Raw genomic sequence first — 24,180 nt, forward strand, 5'->3', positions numbered from 1 at the left:
GGCCGTCATCGCCGGCCGGTTCGTGGCCGGGGGCAGCACGGTCGGGTTCGCGCAGTACGCGGCGTACCGATCGCCAGTGCACTTTGCGGACCCGCTCGCCTTCGTGCCGGAGCGCTGGATGGCGGGCGGCGGCGGCGGCGGCGGCACAGGGGAGGAGGAGGAGGAGGAGGCGGGTCGGTTCGCGGGCGACAACGTCGACGTGTTTCGGCCCTTCAGCTACGGGCCGCGCAACTGCGTCGGGCAGAACCTCGCGCTCCTCGAGGTCAGGCACGTCATCGCGCGGCTGTACTGGCGCTTCGACGTCGAGGTCCTGCCTGGCCAGGAGAGCTGGGCCGTGTCGCAAAAGACATACCTCTCCTGGGTCAAGCCGCCGCTTCTGGTGAGGCTGAGGGTTTCAAAGGGAGCGTCGTGATATTTTTGGGCTTCCCAGGCATGGCCTTCCCAGGCATGGTCTTGGCAAATATTGCGCTCCGTTGGCTGACGGTTTTGACCGAGATCGGGTTCCTGAGGACAAATGCTTGGCGTGGTGCACAGGGCAACGTCTGATCGGGGAATATCCCTCCTGTTAGAGAAGTATCCCTTTGGGTGCCGTTGAGCCCCCGGTCGCTGATCTCGCGTGCTTCAGCAAATAAACACGTTCATTTTTTCGGTACTTCCACCTGCACCTTTTCTAGCCCGTGATAGAAGTACCAGCACCAGTCATTATTACAAAGCGGTACCTCGCAATACTCGCACCGCGCTCCTGCAAATCCGTCCTCCGAGTCACGACAACAAGCAGGGGTGCCTTTGCCCATCACCTTCCTATGCGGGCGACCTGGGCCTAACGGCACTTGAAGGGATGGATACCTTATTCTTATTTTCGCGAACATGGAGCCTAAACAACCTTTCTCGGGCCTGCAGATCCGGTAAAAAGGGGAACGAACAGGCGGGGGTGGCCCCGCAAGGGCGCGCTAGTGATTGGTGCCCTCATCGCCAATGCCTCGTCCTAAAGCGGCACCGAATATGGGATCGTTGCTTGGGACCCCCCAACGCTTTAGCCCTTTGGTTACACTGTGTCTTGGGTTACACCGCGTTGTCATGGGGCGCGCCCAACGGGGCCGCGGCGACGAGTTGAAAAAGAGACGACGGCCCGGCGTGAACCAGCAGCAGCGGCAGTCTGGTCAGCCACAGCACGACCACGTCCACACAAGCTCGCCGTCAAAGCTCACCATGTACTCGTCCGTCTTTGCCGCGGCCGCGGCCGCTGTCGTGCTGTCTCGGGCGCAGGTGGCGCTGGGTCGGGTCCCGTCCCAGGCCCAGCTCATCGACCAGAAGAGCTTCAACAACCTTCCGTCCGTGCCGCCGCCTGCCGTCTTCAACATCTCCGGTGTAAGTGCCAAGCTGGTGTCCCCCGGTGAACGTCACAGGCCTAACCGGTATGCCTACCTAGGCCTTCACGCCTCCCGGCACCACGGTTGAGTCTCTGTCCAACAAGCCATTCCACGTCTATGACAAGGAATTCCTCAAAGTCATTGGGTCAAACCCAACCCTGACGCTGATTGGGCAAACCGCCTCGGACCCCATTTTCCACGAGGCTGTTGTATGGTGAGTGCCGCCCCGATTCGAGCTCCTACTCGACGGGTAACATCAGGCGTTAACCGTTGGCCCCCAAACAACAGGAGCCCCAAGACCGAGGAGGTTTTCTTTGCGCAAAACGCAGGCGCACCTGCTGCAGGAACCGGCCTGAATAAGTCCGCCATTGTTCAAAAGATCTCCCTCGCCCAGGCCGCGGCTGTGTCGGGCCAGAGGAACGCAACGGGCAAGGTTGAGATCACGACCGTGGACGCGAAGCCCACCATCATCAACGCCAACGGTGCGTACAAGTGAATAAGTGCTCGCCGTTACCGCATGTATGCTAATAAACCATCAACTCCAGGCGGCACCAACTACCGAGGCAAAATTGTCTTTGCTGGCGAGGGTATGGGAGAGAACATCCCTTCGACCCTGTTCGTCATGGATCCTGTCGCTCCGTATAACACGACAGGTCAGTACGCCCCCTCACGGCCCCTTCTGGCAATAACAAGGTCTAACCGAGGTTCATGGCAGTCCTTCTCAACAACTTCTATGGACGTCAGTTCAGCTCCCTCAATGACGTTGCCGTCAACCCTCGCAACCGGGACCTCTACTTCACCGACGTTCTGTACGGATTCTGGCAGAACTTCAGACCGGCCCCCGGCCTTCCGAACCAGGTCTACCGCTATGATGATAGCACTGGCGCCGTGTCCGTTGTGGCCGATGGTTTTGACGCTCCAAATGGCAAGTGTATTTCCAGCGGCTTCGGGCAGTGATGGGAAGAAAAATGGAGTGATATCGTCTAACAGCGGGTACAGGTCTTGTGTTTTCCCCCGATGGGAAGCGTGCCTACGTCACCGACACTGGCCTCAGCCATGGAGTTCTCGGGCTTAACCTTTCAAGGCCAGCCACCATGTAGGCTTGGCGGTCTCGTGTGTTCCTGTCGAAATTGAAGATTCTGTGGTGCTGACAAGGCTCGTTCTCCAAGCTATCGATTCGATGTTGAGGCCGATGGAACATGGGGCAACCGCAAGACGTTTGCCTATGCCAGCAGCGGGGTCCCTGATGGTAAGCCACAGACACAACACCCTCCCGTGCAGGAAAGGTCGGGCGTCATATGGGAGACAACAAGAGCTAACGAAGCCGTACAAACGTTCTCAGGCGTTCACTGCGATGCCAAGGGGAACGTTTACGCTGGCGTTGGAGACGGCGTCCACGTCTGGAACCCCTCGGGCAAGCTGATTGGCAAAATCTTCATTGGGACCGGTGTGGCCAACTTTGCCTTTGCCGGGAAGGGAAGGATGGTCATCTGCGCCGAGACGAAGCTGTTCTATGCCACGCTCGGCGCTGAGGGGGCCGTGATTCCCAGCGAGATGTGAAAGCTCAACGAAAGTAGCCTGATTGGGCGGCACAAGGTCTTGGGCGTTGCTCCAGCCTTGCATCCGTGCAACGGCATCATACCCGATTTATAAATGCTAATATGCACAACAGCTCTTATAAGACACTATTGATACCATTCCGGCTCGCTTCTAGGATATTCTACATTCTACAATGGAATAGAGAAACCCGTGCAAAAGCCGGAACAGGGTCTGAAGAGGGTGGCATTGGATCAAGCATAAAAGTGCAGATACGCCTCCTCACCCAACTACTGCGCCCTGTAAAATTTATACAGCGTTCCTTGGCAGTGGTTGCCATCGTGACTGGGAGCAAACTCTTTCCCATTGGGCATGGAAAAATGGGACATGCCCCTGTCATGTGATCACCGCATGCATCAATCTCCGGCATCGGCCAATCCAGGGCGGCCATGCATTTATGCAAACTATGCATGGTGCGGGAACGGCAGATCGATCTGACTTTCACGGAAACGCGACTGGAAGCTGGCACCATCTTTGTAAGCAAGTCTCAAACCAGCCATGGAGCGTGCATATTATGTGCGTGTGGGCAATTCCAATGGGGGTTATAGCTCAGGTCGCAATACAAAAGCCTGGAGACTGGAGCGCAAACGCCTCCATGGAATGCGGGGAAGTCCCCTGGAAAAAAAAAAGGTTGTGGCGACAGCAAATGGCTGGAACAATCGATATCGAGTGATGTCTCCACCTCCCCAGCAACCGTCAGATTGGTAGCATCCCAGACGGGCTGTATCACGATTCACCAACCCGGCGGTCCCGGCGGACATCTGGGGGAGGATGCTTATGAAGCGTGTGATCACAACACACAAAATTCCCATGATAAACGGCCCACGAGCCACTTTCAGGGCTCCCCCTCCAGCCCCCACAATATGCTCGAACAGGACTGGACCCCTGGCCCTCCTGCCAAACCCGCTGGCGGCCGCACACCGGCCCGTACTCGCATGGCCAAATCGCACCGTTGACGTGCCACCTGCTGGCAGGGGGCCCCGTTCGGTGAATGGCGGCATTCAGGCCCGCGGGGGAGGTGTCAAAAAAGAGGGCTAAACCCGTCTGGGGGGAATTGTTCAGATGAGACGGGCTGGTGCCGTGACTCGTTCCCGAGCAGGCGATTGCTGCTAGTCTGCCAGTCCCCTCCTTTTTTCCCCTCCCCCGCCGCCTTTGCTAGCCCCTCCCCTCGCCAGGCGACGTCGTCTATTCTCGCTCTTTCCCTCCTTTCCCCCCTCCCTTCCTGTTGCCGAGCTACCAACTCTCGGCCCCGTCCATCTTTGACACGAGCGATCTGGTGTTTCCGGCAACCACGAGCATTTTACCCCGATATTCTGGTTCTCTACCCCCCCTTCCTAGCGCAGGTCAGGACAATGTCCGACGAAACCGCCAAGCAGCACCCCTCGAGCCCGCCGCCGGCTGCTGCTGACCCGCCACCGGCGCCGGGGACTCCCTCCAGCCCTGCGGGGCTGCCGACCCCAGCCAGCCCTGGCACTCCCGCCGCCGGCACCGCCACGGCAGCGGCCGCCGCTGCCGCCGCCAGTCCCGTCAACACTCCTCCGCCCGCGGTCCAGACGCCGCCGCCTCAGGTCCATCCCGGAACCGCCGCGCTGGAGGCAGACGTGAGCTCTCACAACAGCCCCTGAAGACATGATGCTTATTTTGCGGGGCGTCGCCGAATGGATGCCCCACCTGTTCATGGGTCTCCACCTCGGTTTCTGACGCTTGTCTCTTTTTGCTCTCCCATCAAAGACCGTCGACGATGATGACGACGGCGACTCGGCGCTCGACGTCGTAAGTTTCCACGAGAACATATACGCAGTGACGCAGGGAACCAGCACGACAATGGTTGACATATCGTGGCGTTTGATAGAACTCGGTCGGCGGTGACAGTGCTTCGCTCGCATCCAGCATCCTAAAGTATCGTGTCGAGAACGGGCGAACATACCACGCCTTCAAAGCTGGCGGCAAGTATCCCTAATTGCTTAGCCCCATGGCCGGCCCCTGTCTCGTGCAAGTTTCCGGGAGAAGCATGCGGTATGCTGACGCTGTGCGACTTTGGCAATGGATTAGCATATGTACTTCCGAACGACGAGGTAACGTTTGGAACCCTGTCCAAAAGTGAAAACACCCATCAAGGTGCAAAGAGCTTACAGCCTATCTGGTTGTCGGCGTACAGATTGAAAACGAGCGTCTTGGTGCGTGAACGGCCGCCATCGAAGTTATTTGATAGCCGTTGCTCCCCCCTAGACATGTTACCTGAGAGTGAAACAAAGCTAACGCAGGAACCATCCGCTGTGCAACGTGACCGCAGATCTCCAACACGCCATGTGCGTGCTGACGATCGACAACCAACTTTACACTTGCCCGGCGGGCAAGCACGGACACACGATCCACCGGGCCCTAGACGTCGGATGCGGCACCGGGATCTGGACCATGGACTTTGGTAGGCTGTGATCCGAGCTTGGTCGCCTTTATTACACCTCTTTTCTTTGGGCGTGCACCGCTAACAAAGGCTTGAAATACACGCAGCCGACGAACACCCTGAAACACAGGTACGATCGATGATGAGATTCAACTTGCCGCGGAACCGCCCGAGTGAGCTGGGCGCGTTTACTAACGGGACCCTGTCGACAGGTGATAGGAGTCGACCTGAGTCCGATCCAGCCATCCTTGTAGGTTCATGGACTGATGGCCAACGTGGTGAACAAGGAGATAGAGAAGGATTGGTTGCTGACAAGACTATGGTTTATGACAGTGTGCCCCCGAATGTCACCTTCTATGTTGATGACATCGAGGCCGAGTGGACCTACAACGACCCCTTTGACTTTGTGCACCTGCGCATGATGGCGGCGTCGATCCGGGACTGGCCCGGGCTGTTTGGCCAAATCTACCAGTAAGCGGATTTGCATTCTTGGGCGGCGGCCCTGGGCTCTCTCTGACGCGAGAGAAAAAAAATGTGCAGGAACCTCGCGCCGGGCGGCTGGGTCGAGCTCCACGACCCCATATACCCCATGTACTCGGACGACGGCACCTTGACGGAGGACCTGGCCGTGTACAAATGGAGCAAATTCATGGCCGAGGCGGCCGACAAGCTGGGGAGCCGGCTGGACTCGGGGCTCGCGTACCGGCAGCAGCTCCTCGACGTCGGCTTCACGAACGTGGTGCAGCGCGTCTACAAGTGGCCCATGAACACGTGGCCCAAGGACCCCAAGCACAAGGAGCTCGGCGCCTGGTGCCTCGAGAACATCATGCAGGGGCTCCAGGCCCTCAGCCTGGCCCTCTTCACCCGCGCCCTCGGCTGGAAGCCCGACGAGCTCGAGCTGTTCCTGGTCGACGTGCGCAAGGACCTGCGCAACAGGAACATCCACGGGTACTGGAAGATGTGAGTTTTGGGCGTTTCTTGTGACATGACGTGACGCGACGTCGAGGTGGAGGTGGAGGCGTCTTTGAGCGGCAATTACTGACTTTCCACGTTTCGCGCCAGTGTCGTCACGTACGCTCAGAAGCCCGAGGTTTGAAAAGCGGGCGTTGTGCATGTTTGGGCGCGACGGCGGTGGTTCTCAGCGATAGCTTGTAAATAGCGTGTTTTTTTTTCCTTGGCCTGGCCTCCATTTGATCAGCTCATCCTGCTCAACTGGCAGTGCCCAGGTAATCAGTAACTAATTCGCCTCCGGCTAGCTTCCATGTCGGTCATGGTAGCGCCTGGAAATGTCGTAAATGTCGTGCGCCCAACACCAACGTCCACACACCTCACCCAAGGGCGGCTCGCGTTACAGTGGCGCGGCCCGCTTTGTTGGCTGGGCAGGCCCTACGATGCCTTGATGGCCTCATGCCGCCGACCCCGACCGACGAGGGTTTTGCTACCTAGCCCGTCGGGGTTGCACACATCCCTTGCGTTGTGCGTGCCTGTTGCTGATCCCGGCCCCCCGCACCTACCTTGGACTGTCACTCCCAAACTTGACCCCGGGCATCGCCTTACCAACCAACAGCATTTGCTCATCTCGCGTCGGCAAGAGCCCATATGCACCTTGACGTTGGTGCCGGCCCTCCCCCCGAGGCCGAAAATGGGGGCCAACAGCCTTCGGCCCCCTTCGGCCCTTCCCGGCGGCTGATGGAGCAGGACTGCCGGGCCGCGGCCAAGGCTGAGCTGGGCTGGGCTGGGCTGGCCCCCCTTCCCTCCCCTCAGCACAGAGGGTGATGCGGTATGCATTGTATGTTGGCTCCTCCTCCGGAGTGACGCGGCCAAGGCGGGAGTTTTCCATTGCTCATCCCTCCTCCCCCCCGGCTGCTGCGCCGCTGGGTCGTTTCTGCGTTGCCAAGCCGCCGTGGACAAATGCGCGCAGGTCGGTTGGTGTGATGGGCAAAGCCGGGAAAATCCAAAGCAGGAAAAAAAGGACAAGATTGAGGCGGGCCCCCGCCCTCCGGAATCGCTTCAACGATGCATATGTGATCCATGCTATGGGGCGGGGGTTTGGCCTCCATTTGATTTGGATGTACCCAAGTGTGTTCATGTTTGGAAAGGAAGTGACGACCTCACTAACAAGAAACCCCGCACCGATTGATTCACCCCCATTGGCAAATCACAGCCTCGCTGTCTCTGGGGGCCGTGATAGGCCTTCATTTTGGTGTCGTGATGTCCCCGGCCCTGTGATTTGCGCGTGACGAACCTTTTTCAGTTCCAGCATTAACCCCCAACGTCGGCGCCGTCCAATGTCAGTGCCCAGCTGACGCAACCCGCAAAGAGCGCTGCTCGCGGTGGGGTTTCCGCTAGGCGCCCGCCCTGGTGAGTTTGGTGCCCGTCTGTGTGGTAGCCAATCAGGCCGCCACTCCCGTCACTTACAGGTCACATCACAATTTCTACCGGCGAAAAAGGGGTGGCCCCTTGCTGGCCAGCACAATACCGACGATCGAATCACCTGCAGGATACCGTCACTCTGCTGTGCTGCTCGACGTGCTGGGGCCCGTCGTAGCTGACGTCGAATGATGTCCTTGCTTTGAATCTGAATCCCCGGCCGCGGCCAAGTTGCCGTTTCCCCCCCCTTCGTCACGGATGCCTCGCTGGGTATATAGCTTCGGGGTTCCTATGCCGTCATGTTCACGAAAAAAAAAGGTCCCTTCTCTCATGCTCATCCGCCCTTGACTCACTTCACCCGGCCTTGATATTAAAGCCGATTTTTATCTCGACCAACCATTTTGGTCTTGTACCACCTTGCCACCATGAAGACCGGTTCCGTCCTCTCGGCCATCTGCGCCGCACTCCTCGGCGCCGCCGACTGTGCCCCGACGAGCCAGCAGTCACCGGACCTGCAGGCTCGCGAGGGCTCGTCGTGGATGGACGCCTACTCCCTCCCCAACTTCGCCGGCTTCCACAAGCGCTACGAGGTCCCTCACGGCCAGTGCAGTAAGAATTCCCTTTGCAAAGCAAGCCCGGCGGCGCATGTAAGATGCCATGCTGACAGATTCGCGTCCCAAGTCAACATCCGGGGCGACTTCCCTCCTGGAACCGCCGCCGGCCTCTCCTCGGTTCAGAACGGCCCCCGTGGGACCACCGAGTGTACTCTGTTTGCGTAAGTGGCCCCACCCCTCCTCATAATCATCGTCCTGCTTCTGTAAATCTAACACCAGCGCTCAGGTTCGCCGACTGCAACGTCCGCCCCGGCTTCGACAACGACTGGGGCGACCGCCTGGCGTCGGGCGGTGTCCACCAGGACCTTGACGACCCCGAGATCAGCTGGGGCAACAAGGCACAGGCCATCAAGTGCTTCGCCAAGTAGACGGGGCGGTCGTGGCAGTGGCCGCGTACTCGCTTCGAGGACGGGAGTGGCGGATCTGATCTCTGGCAGGCGTCGACTCACCCTTTTATTTTAGTCTGGTTCTTCCGTTACATGGCACTTCTTTGTATATATAGGGCCACCAGGGTGCTTACAGTAAATATGGCGTATCTTTTCCTTTGACATGAGACCCAACAATCCGTCTTGTGTTCCGTTCCGCGCATGGCTGCCAGTCCCTCTACCTCACCTCATCTGGAACGGGGAGTAGGTCCCTGGCTTTGTACGTTTTGTCTAGTGAAATTAAGGCGCAGCCGTCAGAGCTGTGGCATCCGAGGCATTGAGGACTGGGGGAAGTCATTGTGCAATGAGGCCTACGCCCGGCCATGGCGCACGTGTGTCCAGGTCCGTAGCACCCAGAGCGGAACACGGACCGAGCCGACGCAGCCGCGTTGGCCAAGGACATGCGGAAAGAATCACCCGCCCTTGTCATACCCGGTCGGGTAAATGACCTAGAGGTCGGTGCGTGCTGTCAGTATTCGCGGCCGAAAGGGTTGGTGGTGAAGACGAATCACGACTGAGCCCGTCAGGTTGGGCCCCGGCTGGTGGCCATTGCTCCCGACATGTTAGCCTTGGGCGAGTTTCCTACACCCTGTCCATGATCCGCGGCTACACCCATGTAGGTAGAGGGTGCCCTGGCTGATACCGTCCTTTCCGGTAGTCTTGACCTTTCCCGAGCCACAAAAAAACGATACCTGCTGTATTATAATCTATCTGCCGGGGCAGCAATGCCTAATACACAACAATACGTCCAAGCCGTAATTTAGCAACGCTAACAGGTCTAATACCACTCCAAAGACAAGATCCAAGCGGGGTAACTACAGACTGTCAGTTGCCAGTCTTGACCTTGACAGCCTGCTGCAGCCACCACAAGTGAACACGGACGTCGTCCGTCAGCTCCGGGTGGAAGCTCGTGGCAAAGATGTTGCCCTGGCGCACCGCGACGATGTCCTCCTCGCCGCCCTCGCCGCCACGGGACACGGAGCCGAGCACCTCGACGTGGGGGCCCGCCGCGCCGTCGCCCGCCAGGATCTTCTCGACGACGGGGGCCCTGATGAAGACGCCCGGAAACGGTCCCGAGGCCACTGCTTCCTTACCGCCGCCGCCGCCGTCCTGCTGGAGGTCCGCGAGGAAGGTCAGGTCCAGGCCGGCCTGGAAGCTGTGCACCTGCCGACCAAAGTGGTTCCTGTGGGCGCGGATGTGCAGGCCGCCCACCAGCTCCTGCCCGCCCTTTTTGGCGCCCGTGGCTTCGTCGGCGAGCAGGATGAGGCCCGCGCAGGTGCCCCAGATGGGCTTTGAGTCGACTCTAAACGTGGGTGTCAGCCTCGGAAACAGAGGGTAAAGGAAAGATAACAGGGAGCAGAAAAAAAAAGAAGAAAAAGAAGAAAAAAAAGAAAAAAGAAAAAAGAAAAGAAAAGAAAAAAAAAAAAAGACAGGAGCCTACTTGACGAACTGCCGCAGGGGCTCCATAAGGTTGGTCTGCTTGGCCACAAAGGCGAGGGTGGTGCTCTCTCCACCAGGGATGACCAGAGCATCGCAGCGGGCCAACTGCTCCGGCGTGCGAACCTCTATGAACTCGAAGGCGGGAGATTCGCCGGCGATCGTTGCTCCCGCTCTGCGAAGCAGGGTGAGATGCTCAGCGAACGCGCCCTGGAGCGCCAAGACGCCGACAGTCATGGTTGCAGGTGCTGCCATTTTCTTTTTTTTTTTGTCGTGGCGGGCAATGCGGAAGGCCGAGGCGACACGGACAAGGTCTATAGGGCACGGGAGAGCAAAGTGCTCGATAAATACCTAAATACTCAGAGGTACCTACCAGGTTGTTGGCTACAAACCACTCATGCCGTTGACTCACTAGCTGACAAAATACAAAGTACCAACCGCTTCGAGGCAGACGCTAGATGTCCTTGATGGCTGCATGATCCCTTGCCTTCATCCTTGTGTGGCGTCCGCCGCCCAGTGTTGTTCCTTTTTCTTTTTTTTTCATCCTTTGCCGCTAGAAATTCTCCGGCAAGAGTCGGCTATAGCCAGGGAGGCAAGGGAGGTGTGCGGTTCGGGGCCGGGCGGTTCCGCAGTCGGCGCAGACATTGGACAAGGTGGATCTGTTGGCGGGGTACTTGAGCGCGCAGGGAATGCGCCGATATCGCAGACTGCTTTCCACGTCCACGCTGAACCGACCTCGAGCGTGGACCACGAAAAAGTTCACGGCTTCAGTTTTGCTTTGACTTTCAGATCACCTCTTGCTCCTCTACTCAAATCCCCTCACACCCCGTCAGAGGTCAGGTTCCCAGTCCGCCCTCGCCGATACGTTTGCCCCAAAAACAATCCCGCAATGTCGTCCTTCAATATCGTCGTGTTTGCCGGCGACCATGCTGGTCCAGAGGTACGGGCGTCATCCTTCTCCAGTAGATACTTTGCTTGTTTTGAGGCTAACGAGAAATCCGCGGTTGATTTTGTGCACATTAGGTCGTTGGCGAGGCAATTAAGGTATGATGGCAATTGAGCCACACGGCAGCAGTATCAGGCAGATTGCACATGCCCGTGTACTTTTGCAGAACCAACGGACGCTGGGGACTTACAAGTTGCCATCCAGATCTTGAGAACCGTCGAGGCACAAAGCAAGGCCGGCGTCAAGTTTAACCTGCAGGACCACCTGCTCGGCGGTGTAAGTCCCTCCACTGATGCTACCACCCGCCACACACGCGGGCGAGCTCTCTCCATGGTTACATCCCGTCCCGTCACACACGCGTGTCTATTCACTTGGGCAACCTCCCGTCGTGTATCCCCTCAAAAGCTCAATGGGCAAGCCCTGCTGACCTGGGCGTAACACGGAACCGCGGCACATACACAAGGCCTCCATCAACGCGCACGGCACCCCCCTCACAGACGAGGCCCTCTCGGCCGCCAAGGCCGCCGACGCGATCCTGCTCGGCGCCATCGGCGGGCCCGAGTGGGGGCCCTCGTCCCCCGTCCGGCCCGAGCAGGGGCTCCTCAAGCTCCGCAAGGAGCTGGGCACCTTTGGCAACCTGCGCCCGTGCTCCTTCGCCTCGGACAGCCTCGTCGACTTCTCGCCGCTCAAGGCCGAAGTGTGCCGCGGCACCGACTTCGTCGTGGTGCGCGAGCTCACGGGCGGCATCTACTTTGGCGACCGCACCGAGGACGACGGCTCCGGCTTCGCGCTCGACACGGAGCCCTACTCGCGGCCCGAGATCGAGCGCATCGCGCGCCTGGGCGCCCGCCTCGCCCTCGCGCGCGACCCGCCCGCCAAGGTCTGGAGCCTCGACAAGGCGAACGTGCTGGCGACCAGCCGGCTGTGGCGCAAGGTGGTGGACGAGGTCTTCGCAAGCGAGTTCCCGCAGCTCGAGCTCGGCCACCACCTCATCGACTCGGCCGCCATGCTCATGGTCAAGAACCCGCGCGCGCTCAACGGCGTCGTCATCACGAGCAACCTGTTCGGCGACATCATCAGCGACGAGGCCAGCGTCATCCCCGGCAGCCTGGGCCTGCTCCCCAGCGCGAGCCTGGGCACCATCCCCGACGGCGAGAGCAGGTGCAACGGCATCTACGAGCCCATCCACGGCTCCGCCCCGGACATCTCGGGCAAGGGCATCGTCAACCCCGTCGGCACCATCCTGTCCGTCGCCATGATGCTGCGCTACTCGCTCCGCATGCCCGCCGAGGCCGACGCCATCGAGGCCGCGGTCAAGAAGGCCATCGACTCGGGCGTCCGCACCAAGGACCTGGACGGCGCCGCGGGGACAAAGGAGATGGGCGACGCGATTGTTGCCGAGCTGAAGAAGTTGCTGTAGTCAGATAATACATGATAAGATAACAAAAAATGAGGATTCAGAAAAATAAAGTTGGCGGATATCAAGGGGCCCTGAATTCCAAATTGAGTACCCGATTCGTATTCTCAGGTGGTATGTGTATCTTGTAATTGCCGAGTCAGACCACCCTACGTGCTCTAAACCTTGCTTCTGTACGAGATCGGCGGAAGAAAAAAATGCTTATTGAGGCTGAGGAGGGCGATGCATGACACACACCCGCATTGCCTGTCAGAAAGTTACAGCAGCTCGGGGCGCGCCCTTTCACCTACAAGGTCCCGGATGTTATGTGCCTACCTAGATACGTACCTACTTACCTACCTACCTACCTAGACATATACCTCGGTAAGCAGGCGAGTTACGTACTCTCCAGCTAGCGTCCTCTCCAGGATCGCCGAGTCGAGCCGTATAGCGTATCCCGCGGGGTTCGTGTTCCGACACGGCCCCCAGGGTCGGCGGCCAAGTGATGATCGCATGCATGCCGTTAGCGTGCCCCTAGCATCCATGGCACTTTGAGACCAGTAAAATCCGCCAACACCTACACTGCTCACCCGCAGCAGATCGCGACAAAAAAAAAATTTGCCTGCCGAGAAGGCCAGAACGGCGCGGGGGGCACGGGGAGGTGGCGGCTAGCGGCTGTTGGGGCGATTTTATAATCGAATGATTTGCGCATTTGCACGACCTCCCTTGCTGCAGCGATCTTCTGTCGTTGCCGCTGCCACCGCCGCTGCAGATTCCCCCAAAGTACGGCAGGCAGACAGAAGGACGGCGGCCTCTCCCTTGATCCTTGTGTACATGTCTCTGGCTTCCCAAAACGACGCCTTGCAGCAACGGGCCAGGTCTGTGCCTCGGAAAATGGTGAGCCGGCCCCCTGTTCTGGCCCTTAGACCTCGTCCCCTCCCTCTTCCAAGAGGAGAAAAAAGAAGGGGACCAGGGGAAAATGTCTCAATGACTTGACCGGCCAGCGCCGTCGACTCAGCGGCGGCAGCTCATGCGCTTCAAGTCAGCCGAAGTCGCTGCCAACACACACACACACACACTTCTTCAACGCACACGCCTTGCTTCTAGACCAACCCCACCCCCCAAGCCAATTGCTGCTGCTCGGTGACTCAAGCAAGGGAGGCCCCTCTGTCGCTGCGCTTTCCGCCGGGATAGACTTTGTTTATAAAAAAAAGTCTGGCTCCCCCAGGATCGCATTGATCGGAACGTGGTGGAATAGCAAGCCCTTTTCTCGTTGCCAGATCGTTCAAGCTTGTCGTTCGAGCGTGCTCTTGTTGTCTTTTTGCAGCGACGGTTATCCTGTACTTCTCCAGGGGTCCGGTTTAGCTGTTTAGCCACCAAATCTCTCTCCCTCTCGAGCTTTCTTCCCCCCACGACTTCACCTCTTCCACAAACATCCTATCCCCACGCGAACCCTCTCACATATCCGCAATGGCCTCTGACGCATCGGCAACGGCCAACGGCAACGGCGGCGCCAAGGTCCCGCCCAGCTTCGCCGTCAAGGCCGGGCTGGCGCAGATGCTCAAGGGCGGCGTCATCATGGATGTCACCAACGCCGAGCAGGCCCGCATCGCCGAGGAGGCGGGCGCGTGCGCCGTCATGGCGCTCGAGCGCGTGCCGGCCGACATCCGCAAGGACGGCGGCGTCGCACGCATGAGCGACCCGCACGTCATCAACGAGATCAAGGCCGCCGTCACCATCCCCGTCATGGCCAAGGCGCGCATCGGCCACTTCGTCGAGGCCCAGATCCTCGAGGCGCTCGAGATCGACTACATCGACGAGAGCGAGGTCCTGACGCCCGCCGACGAGAAGTACCACATCGAAAAGTCCGGCTTCGCCGTCCCCTTTGTCTGCGGCTGCCGCGGCCTGGGCGAGGCCCTGCGCCGCATCTCCGAGGGCGCCGCCATGATCCGCACAAAGGGCGAGGCGGGCACCGGCGACGTCGTCCAGGCCGTCACGCACATGCGCACCCTCAAGGCCGACATCGCCCGCGCCCGCGCCGCCCTCGCCGACGGCGGCGACCTGGCCATCCGCCAGCTCGCGCGCGAGCTCGAGGTCGACGCCGCCCTGCTCAGGCAGACGGCCGAGCTGGGTCGCCTGCCCGTCGTCAACTTCGCCGCCGGTGGCATCGCCACCCCTGCTGATGCCGCCCTCATGATGCAGCTCGGCTGCGACGGCGTCTTTGTCGGCAGTGGCATATTCAAGTCCGGGGACCCTGCAAAGCGTGCGCGCGCCATCGTCCAGGCCACCACCCACTACAAGGACCCCAAGGTCCTCGCCGAGTTTAGCACCGGCCTGGGCGAGGCCATGGTTGGCATCAACTGCGATAGTCTGCCTCAGGCCGACAAGCTGGCTTCCAGGGGCTGGTAATCTTGGTTGTCATAGGCAGGGGACAGGAGGATGCGGGGCCTGAGTCGACTTGGCCGTCTCGGTTTGTTGGACAATTCGGGTATTCTTGATCCATCGACGTTGGTTCTCTGTGTGTTGCCTTTTCGTACAGTCTTTTATATCTTGGGGATGCCGACAGCGTACAGCCGGGAGCTAGAGTTTGAACCCTGGACAAAAAGATAGATATCTAGTCGGTGTTCCAGATGGTTATATATAACGACAGCACACTAGCACTCGTTTAACGAGCTCACAGCCTCGTCGCCTTGACCTATTTATCATTCCTCATCCTCGTCCTCGACGAGTGAGCTGTTCTCTGGCGGGAAATGCGAAAGCAAAAGAACGGCCATGGCCACCACAGCGACCGCCTGCATGAAGTTCAGCAACTAGTTGCGATTTTGGGATACCGGAGATGGACTCACCGCATTGATGAAGAATGTGAGATATTCCTGGCCAATCTCGGAAAGCGAGGCGAACACGAAGCCAAAAAGCCCAAGTGTGGACAGCCTCGCAATGTTCTCGACGAGGGTGATGGCGCTGAGTGCGTCAGCTCGTTGCGACGGCGGGCACATCTCGGTAATGACTCCCTTGGCCGCAGGAGCAGTTCCGGAGCCAAAGGGTAGCAGGAGGGCAGCCAGGTACATGTGCCAGCCCTCACTGGCGTAGGCCGATACTGTGGTGACCGCGCCGTCCACGAGAAGACTGGAGCGGAGAAAGTACAGATCGAATCCGCAACTCGCTCTTTCATTGGGCTGCGAAGTTACCATTGGCTCGTTGGGTTGGTCTTCGCCTTGGACTCCGGAAGGAGCGTCAAACAGAGCTGGCTCCGTCGGAATCTCGCCAGGCTCAGCGGGCTCGATCGGTGCAGGCGATGCCTGCTCAGGGGCCACGAACCATTTGCGCCCCCTGTCAATAATACTGGGAAACATGAACGTAAGGAAAACGGCGCGCATCAGGGCGTTCCCAGAGGTAAGAAAGCCGTTTTCGACTTGTCTGAACCCGAACTGCGAGGTGGCGTAAAGCTGGACCAGGGTCGGAACGTAGCCAGTTGCGAGCTGTGATGTATTCCGTTAGCAAAGAACCGCCTCTAGCAGGTCAGAGATGCCACTGTGATCATGGATCTTACCACGCCCGTAAAGACGCCACAGCAGAGAAAGAGGACACCATAGTGCTTCTTGACCTGGCCGTTCTGGAGCCTGATAGTCTGCGGCGCGAGGACCCTGAGTGGAGCAAAGAAGCCCTTGATACCCTTCTCTGTATTCTTGCTCTGGCTCAGCTGCCCTGGCGGGATATATGGCAGGCACAGCTGGACATAAACAGTGGCGATCAGGAACGAGAAGAATGCGGTCTCGAAAGGCTTGCGAATGCCAAACGTGTCACCAATTATGCCGCCGGTCAGGAAGCCGATAGCCTGGCCAAGCATGGCACAGCCCTGGAGGCGGCCGAAAACGGCCGTCCGCTGCATCGGCTCGACCACTTCGCTTGCAATGGTGTTCACGAGGACGCTAGCGAGCAGCGGCTGCGTTTAGCAACATGTCCCAGACACCGAGGATGGACGGTGGGGGGAGAGAGAGAGGGGGGGACTTGCAGGTATCCGGCGGGGCCCCCGAGAACGGTGATGAGCTGGGTCGCCTGGATGGTGATGAGTCCACGCTTGCCGCCCAGGATTATGCCGATGATCTGCGCAGCCACACGGATGGCCGGTACAAAGACCTGGCATATCAGAGCGGCACGGGGCCCTAGTCTCTTGGACTGCCACGCAGAGACAAACAAGTTGATAGTTCCTACGCAGAGATCTTTAGCAACGGGCTAGCACACCGGCAGGCAACAAGTGAGTATCTCGGAGATGTGACACTAACCACAGATGGTAGTGGACATTGCCAGATAGCTCAGCTGGGTAGCTGTGCCGGCCGAGATGGCATTGCGGTTGCAACGGTCACCGTCGCCTTCGTACGGCGCATGGCTGGTGTAGTAGTCATCGCACATCATTTGACGAACAATGTAGATGATACTGGCATCGGGGCAGGCATGGACAAAGCCTCACATTAGCTTCTTGTTCCTCTCCTAGTTCTCATATTCGGATGGCGCTACGAGCTGCTAGTGTCTCAGGGGTGCTGTCCTTGCCCCGACGAAAAGGCGTTGGATTCACACTAGGGAAACGGGGGTGGCTCGGTTGGAGATGAGCCAAGTGGGCGAGGATTCGGCTGACTTACGGTACTTGTGTGAAGGAAAACGATAATGTAATTAGAAAGCCCGCCAACAACACACGGTTGGCGGGACTCCATGATTTCGACCATCGTAGCCGCGACTCCTTGCTAGGCTGTGCAATGAGGGGAGTGGTCTCGTCCGAGGGAGAGTCCATTTCCTCTTTGTGGGAGAAGAAGGAGGGAGAGGAGGGGCAAGAAAAGCCACCCGTATCACAAAACACACCACAAATCAAGTGCCGCAAACAGGAGGGTCACAGGAACCAGGCAAGAGGAGAAGAAAATCAGGGCAGGGGTGATTGGAGGTAACAGGACGGCTGCCTGGAGAAGCAGAGGAAAAGCCGCCAGCGGGCTTTAAGTTGCCTGCCGAAAAGCGTCGAGGCCCACCAAACTGAGCCTGCCGACTGTCGTCGACCCACCCAGAAGGGAGACCGTAACCGCTATACCCGCTATAAATCATGGGAGTTGCGAGAGCGATAGCTGTGGGTGGGTGCGCCATAGGTCGGTCGACATTGGCCCGATTCACCGCTCAGAGGAAGCCGACGCACCACAGCAGCAACCATCCCAGCCACCATTCATCCATCACATCACGCAAGCGCCGCTAGCGAGCCAGCCTGCCTGTATGAAAGACTCATCGGACAATTGCCGACACCGAAAGTCTACGAGGCTACAGTCCAACATCCCACTCAGCACACCATCACGGAAGCCATTTCGGGTGGATTTCCGAACCGCACTCTCTTGACCCCCGGCTTCCCTTCCCACCCACCCTTCCCCCTCCCTCCCTTCTCCCTCCTCCCACTCACGCAGCCGGCGGCCGACACGCCCCGTCGTGCAGCACCGAGTGCGGCGGCGGGACGTCGCCCTCGAACGGGACCTGCACCAGCACCGTCGGCTCGTCGCTCGGGAACTCTGTGAAGTGGCCCCGGAGCGTGCTGATCGACTTGAGGTCGGCCGCGATGACGACCGAGGACGCGAGCGTGCCCGGCACCACGTAGGCGACCGCCTGCTCCGGCGGGCCCGTGGCCGCCGACCCGCCGCCGACCGAGGGGGCCGGCGTGGACCCGACCGGCGCGGGGGCCGGCGAGGTTATGCGGATCATGCCGTTGAGGATCACCGAGAGCCTAGAGAGGGTCAAAAGTCAGCTTGGGTATGGCTGTTTTGCCCACCTGTCCCGAGTCGTGGTGACACGCGGAAATGAGAGGCAAACCTACTGCACTGTCGGCGCCCATGCCTCGCCCACCGTCGTCCGCGGCTGGATGATGGACCACGTCGCCTTGACGGTGTCGCCTAGGTTGTAGTTCATGGCCGACATTGCCTCAACCGGCAGGGCCTCCAACTGCCAGCATTCCAGCACCGAGTACCCTCCCCGAGAGGAGAGTGCCGTGATGTTTAGTGGAGTGGATGCTGACCCGTTGGCTGCCCCAGCTAGCGATAGTAACAATAGTGAGACGGAACGAAGCATATTCGCAACTGTAGTCTTGTTATATGTGGCTCTTTCCGGTTATGATGTGCGTAGAGTTAGATCTTTCGCGCACATCTCTGTGCGAGCAGTCCTCGCTTCGGTAGAAGGGTTTATCAGCTCGACTCTATGGTTACCTGGGCTCGTCTCGGCGGTTCCAGGCGGTCAAGCACATGCAGGCACCGGCGGCGGAAGTCCGGTGGCGTGGTTGCACTACGACAACTAGAGAATGGACATCATGTTCCACATCGTTGGCTAAATTGGGCCATAAACAAAAGTAAAGCCAGCGCACACACATATAACTCCGAGGCCATGCACTCCCTACCAAAGCAGTTGACCTATCCCACCGCCCCAGCCTTAAAATCGCAACCCGCAAATAACATGACATTGGATGGCAGCTGCAAGTTCCGAAACTTTATCTCCTGCCCCGTCCCTGACCGCCGCCCATCATGCCGCCCATTTGCCTCATCATGGCCTGCATGTCCATCCCGGGCGGCATTCCTGGCATGCCGCCACCGGCACCACCAGCGCCTCCAAACATCTTCATCAGCGCGCCCATGTCAGGCATGCCGCCTCCGGCACCGCCTGGGCCGCCACCCATGCTTTGCAGGCGCTTCTGCATGGCCGCCAGTTGCTGTTGCTTGTTCCCGCCGGCCATGGCGGACTGGGCGCGCTGCATGTTCTTCATGTTTCCGCCCATCTTCTTGGCCATGCCCGCCATCATGCGTTGCTGTGTGAGCAGGTCCTCGACCTCGCGCACGTGGGTTCCTGAACCCCTGGCCACCCGTGTCAACCGCGTCGGCTGCTCGATGAAGATTTTCCCGTCGCTATCAAGCTCCTTGTCTGTCATCGAGTCGCAGATATAGATCATGCGCTTGAGCTTGTTCGTTCCTTCGTCGTCATCCATCCCCTGCATCATGTTGCTCATCCCGGGGATCATGCCGGCCATCTTGGAAAGCGGGCCCATCTTCATGATGTTCTGCAGCTGGTCCCGCAGATCCCGAATGGTGAATATGCCCTCGGTGATGTGCTTGATGGTGTCCTTCTGGTCCAGCTTGAGCGATTGCACGTGCTCGACCAGCCCCGCCATATCACCCATGCCGAGCAGCTTGGATATAAACTGCTGTGGCGCAAATCGCTCCAGATCGAGCATGTGCTCTCCCGTGCCGATGAAGACTATTGGGGTGTGGGTGGCCGCGACGGCCGAGATGGCGCCACCACCGCTGGCGTGGCCGTCAGTCTTGGTGATGATAATGGCACCAAAGTCTGCAGCCTCCTTGAACGCTTTGGCCTGCGCCTCGGCCTGCTGACCGATGCTGGCGTCCAGCACCATGATGGTCTCGTCAGGCTTGACGGCAGTTTGGATGTCCATCATTTCCTGGAACAGTGCTGATTCCTGCCTGTGCCTTCCCGACGTGTCGACGATAATGACTTCGAAGCGCTCCTTCTTGAACTTTTCCACGCCGTCGCGCGCGACCACGGCGGGGTCCGTCTCGGTCAGCGAGCCGTAGTAGGGGATTTTGGCCTTGGTCGCGTTCTGCTTCAGCTGATCGAAGGCTCCGGCACGGAAGGTATCGGCGCAGACAAGGCAAGCGCGGAAGCCACGGGTCTGGTAGTGCCTCGCCAGCTTGGTACATGTCGTTGTCTTTCCGGCACCCTGAAGACCAACAAACATGATGACGTTGGTCTTGCCCTTCTTGGGCTTGAACGGCTCGGCATGGGGGTCGACTAGGCGGACGAGCTCGTCGAAAACGGCCTTTTGGATCAGTCGCTTCTTGTTGACGGCAGGGGGCAGTTCTTTGAAGTTGACAGTGCTCTTTATCGACTTGCGGAGCTGGCCGACAAGCCGCACATTGACGTCGGCCTCGAGCAGGGCCGAGCAGATCTCTTTGATCATAGCATCGAAGGCCTGTAGACCGGGGACGCATGGAAGCGTCACGTTAGCAAGGCCCGCGAAGCGCGCATAATGGCGGCGCCCCTCGCCGAGTGCCCTCTCCCACTTGCCTTCTCGTCGAGATTCGGCGCTCGGGTGAGGTCGGTGACGGCCGCATTGATGCGGCGCCCGAGATCTTGGAGAACCATGGCGTCGAGGTCGGCCGCGTCGCCGTCGCAGTATCCAGGGTTGGCGAAAACAGAGTGCGAGTTGGACAAGGATTCGTGTGTCGCCGCTCTCGACTCTGGATGCGATGCAATTTTGGTGGGGGCAAATGGTGAACCGCCAGGTTGCCACTCGGCCCATTGATTCTGGCCCCACTTACCGACAGTGGGTGCCGTCAACGGCTGACAGTCTAAGGTGCTGTTGATTCCAGAAAACGACGTGAATTCCGAACTTCAGCCTTCTCCTAAACCCAAGACAAGGACGCCACTCATCTGACCACAAAATCCACGAGTTGGAAGGCTGTAAATTTCCTTCAACATGATGGAGCCCTCCGCACTCGCTCTGGTCTCCGTTTCTCATCCAGGGTAGCTCCCTGACGTCACGGCACCGTCTGCAAGCGCAGGCCCATCCATCTTCAGTCTTTAGCGAGTTCTTTCTCAGCACATAGCGCTACCCCTGGTCTAAGCATCCATGTGTTTGCCGAAATTGTCTATCTGGCTTCTGATCACACATCTGGAATGAACATTGCCTTGCCTAGCATTAACCTATACAATCGCTTGGTGAGCTCCCTACATCATAGTATGTAAAATGTATACTAATTCTGTTGCCGCTGGGAAGACCAGGGCAAGACGCCCGATATCATGGCCCAACATACGAGCTGCGCTAATTCCTGGGCCACAAATCCATGGCGAGTCGCTTGTGAAGCTGCGTGCACACCGACGCTAGGGCATTGATTGAGCCTTGTTTTCAGGCCTCGATTTTTACCAACCCAAGCCTAGCCTTCGAAATCTATATACCCAAACAATCTTCATTTTGGTCCTCCTCCTTTAGGACATGACAAAAGGAATAAGACGCCCCAAACTCCGTTTACGCCATTTTGTTATCGTACATTCTTGTGCATCTCGGCCGAGCCTCCCCCACCTCACTCTTGGCCACACGCCAAACCGCCCGCCGGTTCCTTCGGGCAGCGCATCTCATGGGTGTTACGAATCCTCGTGCTCTCCCCATTTCACCTCTATGTCCACAGAGATTCCGCCGAAACTCGTCAGTCGCAGAGTCAGAGATCGTGAGTCATCCTCGCAGTCGAAGCCCAGCTCCTCGTCGTCTGGTATATCGTCTGCTTCCATCATCCTTGCCTCATCCTCGAGCTTTTTGGGAACCTCAGCCGTCCGTCTAACAGAAACGTGGCCCGACTCGACGCCAAGGCAATCGAAGAGGAGGGAGAGTGCGCCGAGTTGCAGCTCAAATATCGGCGAGCCGATACCCATGTGGTGCTCGTAGGGAAGGTCGTCCCGTTCCAGGTGTAAGCACGAGACGATACTGTTGATGCTATTGATGCTGTTGACGCTGTTGACGCTCTCTTTGGGCCCCGGTGCCATCCCCTCACGTCCCGATTTGATGCTGTCCGCACGTTGCACGCGGATTTCTGGGATCTGAAACTGCACGACAGTCGCACGTTCCTCAACGGCCTCGATGGCCTCGCCGATAGTCGCTTTTGACGACATTGCCGACGAGACAACCGAGCCGGCTAGTGCGAAGTCCTGCTCTCCGATCTCCCGCTCGACTCCTGTGGCGGGGTGGCTGATATCAGCCCCTGTGGCAGGGTAACTGATGCCATCCGGGGTGATGGGCTGGCGGAATGCCGGTTGTTCCTCGCTGGGCCCGTCCAGCGTGCAGACGGACGAGGCAGAAGATGACAAGACGATAGAGGCGATTTGGAGATGATCATGCCCCTCGACCCGCGACTCGATGGTTTGGATGGGGGCCACGCTGCTGGATATGCTTTTCGCTCGCTGGGTACGCGGCTGCTGCCCGCTCGACTCGCACATGGTCAATGTCGACGAGCTCGAGGACGATACTATGCCGTGCGTTTGTGGGTCGTGGGTTGTCATCGTCACCTGGCTGAGCGTGGCAGGGTCCGACAGCATCGACTCCGGGCGACTTTCGGGGGCGAAATTCCCGTTCTTGCGCTTCCGGAGCCGCATGCGCTCGAGCACCGACTCCATCTCGGCTATCATGGCATCGATGGCCCTCATGATGGTCTCGTTCTTCCCAGCGGGCAAGGCGACGTTGGGGATGGTCCACCGCTCGTAAAAGCGTCCGTGGGTGTTGGAGATGGTGTATATGCCCAGTTTTCGAATCAGCAGATGGCAGAGGAAGCAGGCGGACTTGCTGCAGCCGATTGCCCGGGGCGGCGGCGAGGTGGTGCTTTTCTCCTCCCTCCCCTCATACCCCATGATCAGCTGCACCTCTGCGTGGACGTGGCATGTCTTTTGCGCGCCACGTGGCTGCCGGGACCCGTAGTGCTCGCAGCGAACGACGGAGATGCTCCCCAACAGCGGCCGGTATTTGGACCTGCACCCAATCTTCTCGAGGTCTCCGCACAGCACATCCACATGATAGCGCGCCAGCTTCTCGACATCATTGCGAACTCTCGGTGGTACAGAAATACCACCCCGGGACGATCCGGTGAGGTCCCCCCACTCCTTAGTCGCCGAGACGAGGCGCGCTTGCTCCACCACCCTCATTGGATCGCCCTGGTCCTGCCTGGCCAGGCCCAGCCAATGGACGCCTCGGGCCGCCAGCTCCTTGGGGCCCCCGCCAAGCTTGCGGTTAGGCTCCCCGCGTTGCTGCCCGCGGCGCTCGCGCTCGCGGATCCTCTTCTTGGACAATGTCAAGACCTGCCCTGACACGTCCCTCAGGAAGGCCTCGCGTGGTATTTCTGCCCAAGGGGCGCCGCCGATGCTCGTCAGCAAAGATGTCCGGCAGGCCACGACAACAGGAACCACAGCCAACCACGACCCCCGCCTGCTCCCTACCCGTACACGTACCCTTACGCGAGTATCGGCTTAGACTGTCCACGATTTCCTGCAGCCCGTCGACCGTCTGCTGCGGCGGGCGCTCGTTGCTAGCCAGCCGTACAACGAGCCCGCCCTCGGTCTCCTCCAGGCAGACGGCCGACACCGAGCAGGCGCCGCCAATGTTTTGCGCCAGGAACGCCAGGTGGTTGGCCAGCTTGAGCTCGTGGTGGGGTTCCAGCGTGTAGCCGGTGTCGCCGGCGTCGCGCGACGGCCGCGGGTAGTGTATCTCTTCCCACTGTGTGCCCGCGAGCTTGTAGGACAGCTTGTGGAACTTCTCTTCCACCTCGAGCGATCTCCATGCTGTCGATGACATGTTTGTCGCCTGTTTGCATTATTCAATGCATTGCTGCTCGAGGCTGGCTTTCGGTGACGAACAAAGGCCGGCAATGCATTATATACATATCGACCCATATCATGGAGAGCCCGGCTTCCCGTACCTCCTCAGGCACAGAATGATATCCCCGCTTCCAGTCCGTTTGCTCAACGTCTGTCGTGGCTGGGGGGCCTCCCGCGTCGACCGGCGACATTGAACCAGGCGAATGGAAGCTGCTCTACAGTGTTTGCTGCGCAGCCACC

The 24,180-nt window shown here is 59.1% G+C and overlaps 11 protein-coding genes across 11 annotated transcripts in view; 6 read left to right on the top strand and 5 right to left on the bottom strand.

The window, feature by feature from the left end:
* GGTG_09830 (hypothetical protein) overlaps nucleotides 1-412 on the top strand; it is a gene marked incomplete at both ends in the record, with an annotated part of 1,777 nt that extends 1,365 nt beyond the window's left edge. Inside the window, one exon of the mRNA XM_009227689.1 lies at nucleotides 56-412. Within this exon, the coding sequence (XP_009225953.1) occupies nucleotides 56-412 (357 nt within the window). The remainder of the gene's footprint in view (nucleotides 1-55) is intronic.
* A 461-nt stretch (nucleotides 413-873) lies between these two features.
* GGTG_09831 (levo-lactonase) lies at nucleotides 874-3,146 on the top strand. Its single transcript, XM_009227690.1, has 8 exons — nucleotides 874-1,368; nucleotides 1,430-1,584; nucleotides 1,659-1,852; nucleotides 1,916-2,023; nucleotides 2,086-2,295; nucleotides 2,370-2,466; nucleotides 2,540-2,619; nucleotides 2,713-3,146. The coding sequence occupies exons 1-8, from the start codon at nucleotides 976-978 to the stop codon at nucleotides 2,928-2,930; spliced, it is 1,455 nt and encodes a 484-aa protein (XP_009225954.1). The 5' UTR covers nucleotides 874-975; the 3' UTR covers nucleotides 2,931-3,146.
* A 1,044-nt stretch (nucleotides 3,147-4,190) lies between these two features.
* On the top strand, nucleotides 4,191-6,695 carry GGTG_09832 (hypothetical protein). The gene is made up of 11 exons (XM_009227691.1): nucleotides 4,191-4,567; nucleotides 4,698-4,739; nucleotides 4,819-4,912; nucleotides 5,019-5,041; nucleotides 5,125-5,143; nucleotides 5,260-5,391; nucleotides 5,478-5,500; nucleotides 5,583-5,620; nucleotides 5,704-5,841; nucleotides 5,911-6,330; nucleotides 6,433-6,695. The coding sequence occupies exons 1-11, from the start codon at nucleotides 4,319-4,321 to the stop codon at nucleotides 6,464-6,466; spliced, it is 1,212 nt and encodes a 403-aa protein (XP_009225955.1). The 5' UTR covers nucleotides 4,191-4,318; the 3' UTR covers nucleotides 6,467-6,695.
* Nucleotides 6,696-6,893: 198 nt separating this feature from the next.
* On the top strand, nucleotides 6,894-7,146 carry GGTG_09833 (hypothetical protein; the record flags this gene model as incomplete). The annotated part of the gene is made up of 1 exon (XM_009227692.1): nucleotides 6,894-7,146. The coding sequence occupies exon 1, from the start codon at nucleotides 6,970-6,972 to the stop codon at nucleotides 7,144-7,146; it is 177 nt and encodes a 58-aa protein (XP_009225956.1). The 5' UTR covers nucleotides 6,894-6,969.
* Nucleotides 7,147-8,028: 882 nt separating this feature from the next.
* Nucleotides 8,029-8,966, top strand: GGTG_09834 (hypothetical protein). The gene is made up of 3 exons (XM_009227693.1): nucleotides 8,029-8,349; nucleotides 8,422-8,515; nucleotides 8,581-8,966. Exons 1-3 carry the CDS (start codon nucleotides 8,166-8,168, stop codon nucleotides 8,720-8,722), a joined length of 420 nt encoding a protein of 139 aa, XP_009225957.1. The 5' UTR covers nucleotides 8,029-8,165; the 3' UTR covers nucleotides 8,723-8,966.
* Nucleotides 8,967-9,454: 488 nt separating this feature from the next.
* GGTG_09835 (glutamine amidotransferase subunit pdxT) lies at nucleotides 9,455-10,569 on the bottom strand. Its single transcript, XM_009227694.1, has 2 exons — nucleotides 10,221-10,569; nucleotides 9,455-10,082 (listed from the first exon to the last, which is right to left on the bottom strand). Exons 1-2 carry the CDS (start codon nucleotides 10,469-10,471, stop codon nucleotides 9,605-9,607), a joined length of 729 nt encoding a protein of 242 aa, XP_009225958.1. The 5' UTR covers nucleotides 10,472-10,569; the 3' UTR covers nucleotides 9,455-9,604.
* On the bottom strand, nucleotides 10,519-17,576 carry GGTG_09836 (hypothetical protein). The gene is made up of 6 exons (XM_009227695.1): nucleotides 17,196-17,576; nucleotides 16,842-16,993; nucleotides 16,571-16,766; nucleotides 16,109-16,487; nucleotides 15,405-16,037; nucleotides 10,519-15,350 (listed from the first exon to the last, which is right to left on the bottom strand). The coding sequence occupies exons 1-6, from the start codon at nucleotides 17,342-17,344 to the stop codon at nucleotides 15,261-15,263; spliced, it is 1,599 nt and encodes a 532-aa protein (XP_009225959.1). The 5' UTR covers nucleotides 17,345-17,576; the 3' UTR covers nucleotides 10,519-15,260.
* GGTG_09837 (3-isopropylmalate dehydrogenase) lies at nucleotides 10,749-12,677 on the top strand. Its single transcript, XM_009227696.1, has 4 exons — nucleotides 10,749-11,156; nucleotides 11,240-11,260; nucleotides 11,367-11,438; nucleotides 11,626-12,677. The coding sequence occupies exons 1-4, from the start codon at nucleotides 11,106-11,108 to the stop codon at nucleotides 12,580-12,582; spliced, it is 1,101 nt and encodes a 366-aa protein (XP_009225960.1). The 5' UTR covers nucleotides 10,749-11,105; the 3' UTR covers nucleotides 12,583-12,677.
* A 380-nt stretch (nucleotides 17,577-17,956) lies between the features above and the next one.
* On the bottom strand, nucleotides 17,957-18,953 carry GGTG_09838 (hypothetical protein). Its single transcript, XM_009227697.1, has 2 exons — nucleotides 18,398-18,953; nucleotides 17,957-18,307 (listed from the first exon to the last, which is right to left on the bottom strand). The coding sequence occupies exons 1-2, from the start codon at nucleotides 18,646-18,648 to the stop codon at nucleotides 17,986-17,988; spliced, it is 573 nt and encodes a 190-aa protein (XP_009225961.1). The 5' UTR covers nucleotides 18,649-18,953; the 3' UTR covers nucleotides 17,957-17,985.
* Nucleotides 18,954-19,060: 107 nt separating this feature from the next.
* GGTG_09839 (signal recognition particle protein) lies at nucleotides 19,061-20,696 on the bottom strand (the record flags this gene model as incomplete). The annotated part of the gene is made up of 2 exons (XM_009227698.1): nucleotides 19,061-20,554; nucleotides 20,646-20,696. The coding sequence occupies 2 exons, from the start codon at nucleotides 20,694-20,696 to the stop codon at nucleotides 19,061-19,063; spliced, it is 1,545 nt and encodes a 514-aa protein (XP_009225962.1).
* Nucleotides 20,697-21,261: 565 nt separating this feature from the next.
* Nucleotides 21,262-23,988, bottom strand: GGTG_09840 (hypothetical protein). Its single transcript, XM_009227699.1, has 2 exons — nucleotides 23,575-23,988; nucleotides 21,262-23,465 (listed from the first exon to the last, which is right to left on the bottom strand). Exons 1-2 carry the CDS (start codon nucleotides 23,915-23,917, stop codon nucleotides 21,727-21,729), a joined length of 2,082 nt encoding a protein of 693 aa, XP_009225963.1. The 5' UTR covers nucleotides 23,918-23,988; the 3' UTR covers nucleotides 21,262-21,726.
* Between the last annotated feature and the right edge of the window lie 192 nt (nucleotides 23,989-24,180).

The sequence above is a fragment of the Gaeumannomyces tritici genome, assembly GCF_000145635.1.
Source record: "Gaeumannomyces tritici R3-111a-1 unplaced genomic scaffold supercont2.5, whole genome shotgun sequence".
NCBI lineage: Eukaryota > Fungi > Ascomycota > Sordariomycetes > Magnaporthales > Magnaporthaceae > Gaeumannomyces > Gaeumannomyces tritici.